The following is a 7,673-nucleotide window of genomic DNA, read 5'->3' on the forward strand; positions in this document are numbered from 1 at the left end:
TCTTTCTATCTATAAATCTATATTTCCCTTCTTTTCCAATTATATGATTGAAGTGTTCAAGTATTTGCTAAAAAATGTAACTAATTTAATTTCTTCTTCGTGCAATACTACTTCAGTCAACCATAAAAATATGAAGTCAACCATAAAAATATGAAGTCAGTAACTTTGGTGCATGCGCCCCCTACTTCCATCGGCATAGATGGCTCTGAAATGAAATTAATTATGAAAAGATCTTAAAATAGGTATGTCGTATAAGAATAAGTAAAAACTTCGAAACAACCCTTCCCACAAAATATCCGCACAATAGACTAATATTCTCTCATCAAATATGCGATGGATCGCTCCGCCAGGGTTCGTTCATGTCCGACCGCTTACGGACATGAAATAAAATTAACACCCAGAAATTACAATTCCAGAGAAACACAACGGTTAAGTTTAGTTGAGAAGAAATCCGAGAGAAACGAGGATTGAGAAGTAATCTGTGGGCGTAGATAATTCTCTCTGCTACCGACATCACCATGAAATGCCGACTCCCAATCTTGAAACAGGTAACAAATATTACCCACTCACTTTATTTATTTTCATTCTTCCCACGCCCTCTTTCTTTCGCTACAGAATCCCCACACGCGAACAAGGTTTTACAAAACTTATGTCCTACCTCTGATGTCGTGCAATTCACTAAATCCATTAAGGCCCTCTGTAAATCGGGCAACACAAACAAAGCTTGGGATCTCTTCCATTCAGCCATTGCTAAACGCCTTCCTCTCAATGTTGTATCCTTCACAGTGCTTTTGAACAGTCTTGGGAATGACGGTGACCTCCGTAGAATTTACCTTCTCCTTGTTGAAATGGAAAATATGGGCGTCCATCCAGATGTCATCACTTACAGCAACCTCATAAAAACTTTTTGCACATCGGGCAGAATTAAGGGAGCATTAGTGCTCTTGGACAAAATGAGGAGTAACCATTGTTTTCCTAATATTGTTACCTGTAGCACTCTAATCGATGCTCTCTGCAAGAAAGGTAGAATTAAGGGAGCACTAGTGGTCTTGAACAAAATGAGGAGTAACCATTGTTTTCCCGATATTGTTACCTATAGCACTCTAATCGATGCTCTCTGCAAGAAAGGTAGAATAGACGAATCTTTAGTATTGGTAGCTCAAGTGATACAAGATGGCATTTTTCCAGATACTATTTTATATAATGCCCTAATCTATGGTCTTTGCAAGGTGGGTAGGGAAGATGAAGCTATGGATTTATTAGCTGGAATGAGACGTTCTCACTGTTTTCCACATGAAATTACATATAACATTCTAATTGATCATTTCATCAAAGTAGAAAGAGTAAATGAAGCTCTAGCCTTCGTATGCAAAATGATACAAGAGGGTTATTTTCTTGACGCTTACACGTATAATAGTTTGATAAATGGCCTTTTCAAGGCTGGGAGAAAAGAGGATGCTTATAATACGTTTGCACAAATGATAAATTTTGGTCCCTTACCCACTCAAGTGACATTTTGTACAATTATTAATGTACTCTGCAAAGATGACAAGCTGGACAAGGCTTGGGATTTTTTTCAAAACATGTGCAGAATGGGTCTGCAACCAAACGTTTTTACGTACAACTCTCTAATGGCTGGTTTCTGTCAAAGTAACAGGGTAAGGGAGGCATTCTCTCTTTTTTGTCAAATGGAAAGCAGGGGATGTCTTCTTAATGTGGTAACATATACTACTCTGATATGTGCATTCTGTAGAGCAGGACAGATGAATATGGCATTTCAAATGCTAGACAAAATGACAATAAAGGGTTTGAAACCCAATGAAGTGACATGCAACATAATTATTGATGGTCTATGTAAAGGAAGACAGATGAATATGGCATTTCAAATGCTAGACAAAATGACAATAATGGGTTTGAAACCCAATGAAGTGACATGCGACATAATCATTGATGGTCTATGTAAAGGAGGTGATCTTGTTAGTGCACATCTAATAATAAATAAGATAATTGACGAAGGCTTGACTCCTAATGTGGTAGCTTATAATTCTTTGATTAATGGCTATTGTAAATTTGGTGAAATGGATGAGGCTCTCAAACTTTTTAAAAGTTTGAAACTGATTGGCATTACTCCAAATGTTGTAACCTATAGCTCTTTGATTAAAGGCTATTGTAAACTTGGTCAAATAGGTGAGGCTTTGAAGCTTTTTAAAAATATGGAAATGATTGGCATCACTCCAAATGTTGTGACCTATAATATACTAATTGATGCATTATGCAAAGAAGATAAGTTTAATATAGCTTTGTCAATTTCAAATGAAATGAAAGCAAAGGGTTTGGTTCCAGATGAAATTACATACAACTCATTTGGTTCCAAATGAGAATCGCATACAACTCATTATTTTATGCTGTCTGCAAAAGACGTGACTTGGGGAAAAACTTTTTCTTGGATAGATCAAAGGCAGAGGCAAGGTTGTGTTCCAAGTGACAAGACTGTTCCGACACTGTGTGGGCTGATTGATGCCGGTCACATAGAAAAATTAAAAGACTTTGCAAGTGATAATAGTATTATTATTTGTAAGGGGTCATGGACTCCACAGTGACAAATTGTTGAAGTCACTCATCTATATTTACTCTCTCATTGTATGAAGTCTTCAGTGGGTCATCAATCTGAGTCTTTCCATGTTCGGTATGACAAAATTCTAAAAACTTGCTTTTGTTCAAGGACTGAAACGGTGGACTATACTCTTTTTATTCTCTAGTGGACTGTTCTTTTCTATGCTAAAAGATTTTCAGTGGTTGCACAGACAGCAAGTTGAGTATTGCACTTCTAAATAAGTTTAATCATTCCATATCTTAATAGACTACGACGTTTATTAAGGCTAGGCAACTTATACATGACTGTTACAGCTAGTTCGGTACTTTTATCATAGTTCTTAATTGGGCAAATCTATGGAGATTCTGTGGATTCATAATCAAATAAGAAACTGAATCAAATACAAAAAATGATTAGTGACAAATTGACAGTCCAGATCTCAATAATTCTCAATTGCAATCTTTTTTATTCGCTACAGGCAAATATGTCTATCCAAATGAATTATGTTCGAAGTATCCATTTTCCCAATTCTGCCTTCATACTTCGAAGTTTAGGGGAATCTATAAAACTTGACCAAATTTTCCTTTACCAGCCACACCCAAGCAATGTTCTCCTCCTTACTAACCACACCCTGTATTCTATTTATGTAGTTTTTACAGTTGAAGCCACCTTGCTGTAAGAAATTATGCTTTTATCTTTCACATTGAACAACTTTGTAGTCTGTGCTTTGCGGGTTGCTTTCATCTAGAGGAGCAGTGATTTAGAGAATGTTTCTTCAATAATATAACAAATGATAGCAGTAGTAATTCAGAAACGAGGCTCCACCCTTCCACTCCTTATTGGCTTTTGCAAGATCAATATCTTGATCACCGGCCAATTAGAACTTGTTTTCATCATAAGTAGATGCAATCTTGCCTCTTCTCCATTCTTATGAGTTAAATATTGTTAAAAGTTAGTATATTTTAAATATATTGTTAATTTACTCCTCTTTATGCATAATCCACCACATAAACTCTTCTGTATGAAGGGTATAAATTGCTGTTTACACATGTTGTTTTGGACAATCTCATCACTGTTCTGGGTTGTCTAGATTGATTTGGCCTCAGTATGTCACATGTCACTTTGACAGTTTAACATTAAAAACAAAGATTGCCTCTGTCTCATAAAAAAGAATGACTGATAAATTGCAGAAAATGGATTTGTTGCAAACATTTCAGATTCTCCAGAACAGACACAGATATAGGCAGAAGCATGCTGGCTTGGTCTAAGAATAGTCAGCAGAAAATTGGTCACTTTTCTCCCCCGTATTAATCGTTGTTGAAATTTTCTTAATAGTTGCAAATCCATTCAATAATTTGAGTCAGTTTAGTAGTTGTTCAAGCGGCTGTTTTAACTCAACTGTCTTTCACGCAATCCATTCTTTTATGAAGGCTTGCAATTACTACATTCTTTGTTTCATTATGTCAAACTGATCTCACACCTCATTTGCCGTTTTCTTTTCCATTTTCCTCATCAAGTTTATACATATTGTTGTGCTCATCCGTTATTTACATTTCTCAATCTGGAAATTTATTCCTTTTAAAGATTAATCTCAGCATATGAAACAGTTCTTGCATATTCATTAGTTTAATTTCATTTATCTTAGTTTCCCTGGTACAGTTCAAACCTTTGGAACCGATTCATTTAAAAATTGAAAAATTTCTTAATGATCTAGAGATGACGTGGGACAAGAAAATTCAAATTTAGTTCTTATGGTTCTTAAAGAAATGAATGAATAAGATCTCAAGCTACAAAAGATTTACAAATTTGACTTGTAGTCCCTGCGGATAAAGCTATTTAACCTATGGTTTTTCTGGTTGATTGGTGGGAACTATTTTTTCTGGTAGTCTTTTCCATTTATCTTTAAATTCATTTCAGATGGCATTACCAAAACAGTTCAGGTGGATGATTTGTGCTTCTACATTTAGCACACATGCAAGGACTGGTAGGACATAATGTATTTAAGCAAGGTAGCTTGCAACTGACAAACTCTGGTGTGGATAGACTGATGCTGAAATCCAATGCACATGCAATGGTAAGATTGGCAATTTACTGACCATGATCTAGGCTCAAACAGAGTAAGAAAGTAAAAATCATGCAATTATACGTTACAAAAATTTGAAAGAGAAAGACCAAGGGTTTTTAGTCTTCTGAAACACTACCATTCTTATCACATCATGTTACTTTGTGAGTGCATAGGAGTAGTCTTTTCGAGTTTTTGTTCATTATTAGTTAACATAGTTTTGATCTAACCAAATAATTGTTCACTATTTATTGGCACAATTTTAAAAGGATTGTCAATTTGAGGACGAGATAGCATTAAGCTCATAAATTGTGCAACTACAGTGCAATATAAGACAACCAATATTTAGCTGTAAATTTCGGTTAGCGATATAACACCCTGTTAAATTCAATCTCCTTAAAATTTGTCATTCTCCTTTCAGTTTCCAAAATGTAGACCCGTTAAGCAGGAAACTTAAAAAACTGTTTTTAGGAGACCTTTAAATATCATATCTTGTCAATCTGGATGCTTGAACTATTGCAGTTCTTTTCTTTAATCTCAAAATTTGTGGAAGAAGCAGTGTTTTCTGGTCATTTTTATATTTAAACCACAAGTATTTTAAAAAATTTGGTTGACATTCGTCTTATACTTGTTCTCATCTTAGTCGGTGCCTCTTAACTTGACGGCACTGCAAATGGTTGATATGGCTCTCATAATTGTGATGAAGACAGTGAAAGAAGGGATAGAAAAGGATGGTTGGTTATGATCCATGACCTATCTGATTCTGCAATGGCAACTGCTTCAATGGTAACTCTCTTTGTTTAAATCTGATTGAGACATTTGTTTATATGGTAAAACTAACGGTGACAAATACAAATTTCATATTGAACATGATGTTGTCTTATTGTTTAGACATCAGTATGGTGTAAATTTAATGTGTAATATAGAGTTAAAAAGGATTTCAATGCGAAATATGGATAAATGGATGTAATATAATACTAGTAGATTATATGGGAAAACAACGCAACAAAGGAAGCATTATCTGTATTGGTAGACAAATATAGGAAACCAAATCCTTAGTTCAAATAATAACATTCTTTATATTTTTCATTTTTCTTTTCTGAATTCTATTTTTGATTTTCTTGATTTGCTTTTTTTGAATTATAAATCTTCGCAATTAAATTATATTTAAAACCGAAGAAAAATTCATATACAAAGCTTCCACAAGTTGGGAGTGGGTTCCTTCTCTAGATTTCAATAATAAAAAGAGGTCCAGCGACCTGAACATATAGAAAGGTTGGGAAGCATGGAATGTGGCGAGTATTGGTTGAAATTGGCGGGCACACAATGGAAATTTTCTTAAATATTATGCAAATGGACTTTCTCAAGTACAAGGATGTATATTATTTGAATTCCATTTAGGAAATATGAATGGAGAGTACAAATAGATTAATGAAATCTATTATTGTACAACTCAAAAGATTGTTGTGGTGTACAATAAACACTTTAAAGGAAAAATATTAAAAAGAAAATACATAACTAATTCAAAGATAAACTTGTGACTTAAGGAAAAGTATTTGGTAAAATAATATTTAGACTATCAATTTTAAAAATATCAATTAAATATAATAATTAATATTAAAAAAAAAAATTATAATAATTATAATATATTATTCAATTAGTATAAAAAATAATAAAATAATAATTGGAAATTTTTAAACATTTCTTTTATAAATCATTTAAAATTTAAATTATTTCATGAAAATTAATACTTCCTCATATCTTTCATTTTGTTACCTTTTACCTTTTTCAATCTTATGAATATGTTTGAACTTTACATAAATATATAAACAAGAGCTGTGTATATGCCTTATGTAAAGAAATTAGATAAAGTAGAGGGAAAGATAGTGTAGAACAAACAAGTAGATGACTTCAATGATTTTGTAAAGAGTGAATTTTATCTAATATTGAAAATAAATGTTAAATTTTCAAGATTTAGTGTTGAAGAGTCAATTGACAAGAAAATATTTAATAGACATGCGCCCAACTTGTTGATGCTCCCTTGTACCCATTGTGCTATCATAAATCATAAATCGAGTTTCTTGTAAGCATTGTATGTCCTTCAATTTTTGTGGCAACAATTGATCTTGCATAGACAACAAGAGTAATGAATTGGGCTACAAGATTATAGCCATAGTCTGTGGTTGAAGAATGAGTAAAAATGAAATAGAATTGCAAAGCAAGATTATTGTACAATATAATAACAACGAAGTGATTTTCCAATGTGGTTGGTAGATATTTTAGATATCTCTATGTGTTATTTCCTGTGTTATCCATGCAAGACCAATGAATGAAGCTATAAAAGTATTGACATAGTCTATGCTCAAACAATAAAGTAAAAACAAACCAAAATAGCAAAGCTAGACTTTTTTGAAGTTTGTGTGAAAGTTTGTCCTTCTCAATATAAGATTTTATTTTCAAACATAAAATGTATAACTATTGGTGTCTGAATTCCTCTTGCCACAATCTTGAAGCCGAAAGAAATTAATGTGCATCTCTAATCGTAGGACTATTGCAAGGATAAGTTGGTTGTCACCTTTAAAGTTATATTAAAATTTAATTAACTTCATATATTAATTCAAATTTTATTTTACTTTAAAAATAATACAAAATACTAATTTAAAAAAAAATTAAACCCTTAAATAAAAGCTTATTTGATAAATTATTTATATTTGTTTCTAACATAGAAATTTATTTTATATAGAATATATTCATTTCAAAATAAAATAAAATGGACAAAATTGTATACTATGTACTTTAAATAGAATTTATGATTGGATGACATATCATACATTAATTAGATTAATTTAAAAGAATGGATTAATTTTATTATCATTTATTCATCACTATAATTAATATTTAAAAATATATAACAACATTAAAATTACTATATCTTAAATAACTATTAGAAATATATATATATATATATATATATATATGCTTTTAAAAAATTTAAACTTTAATTTGTTTTTAAAACTT

At 32.1% G+C, this 7,673-nt stretch overlaps 1 protein-coding gene across 1 annotated transcript; it reads left to right on the top strand.

Moving 5' to 3' along the window:
• Nucleotides 1-273: 273 nt before the first annotated feature.
• LOC149572752 (uncharacterized) lies at nucleotides 274-2,730 on the top strand. The gene has a single exon (XM_089813839.1). The coding sequence runs from the start codon at nucleotides 519-521 to the stop codon at nucleotides 2,376-2,378; it is 1,860 nt and encodes a 619-aa protein (XP_089669965.1). The 5' UTR covers nucleotides 274-518; the 3' UTR covers nucleotides 2,379-2,730.
• The last annotated feature ends 4,943 nt before the right edge of the window (nucleotides 2,731-7,673 follow it).

Source organism: Cupressus sempervirens, chromosome 2 (genome assembly GCF_028749045.1).
Source record: "Cupressus sempervirens isolate cs-2001-9-10 chromosome 2, ASM2874904v1, whole genome shotgun sequence".
Lineage (NCBI taxonomy): Eukaryota > Viridiplantae > Streptophyta > Pinopsida > Cupressales > Cupressaceae > Cupressus > Cupressus sempervirens.

Excerpts from the sequence above, each read along its gene's own strand:
- LOC149572752 (XM_089813839.1), top strand. The coding sequence starts at position 519 with ATGAAATGCCGACTCCCAATCTTGAAACAGGTAACAAATATTACCCAC.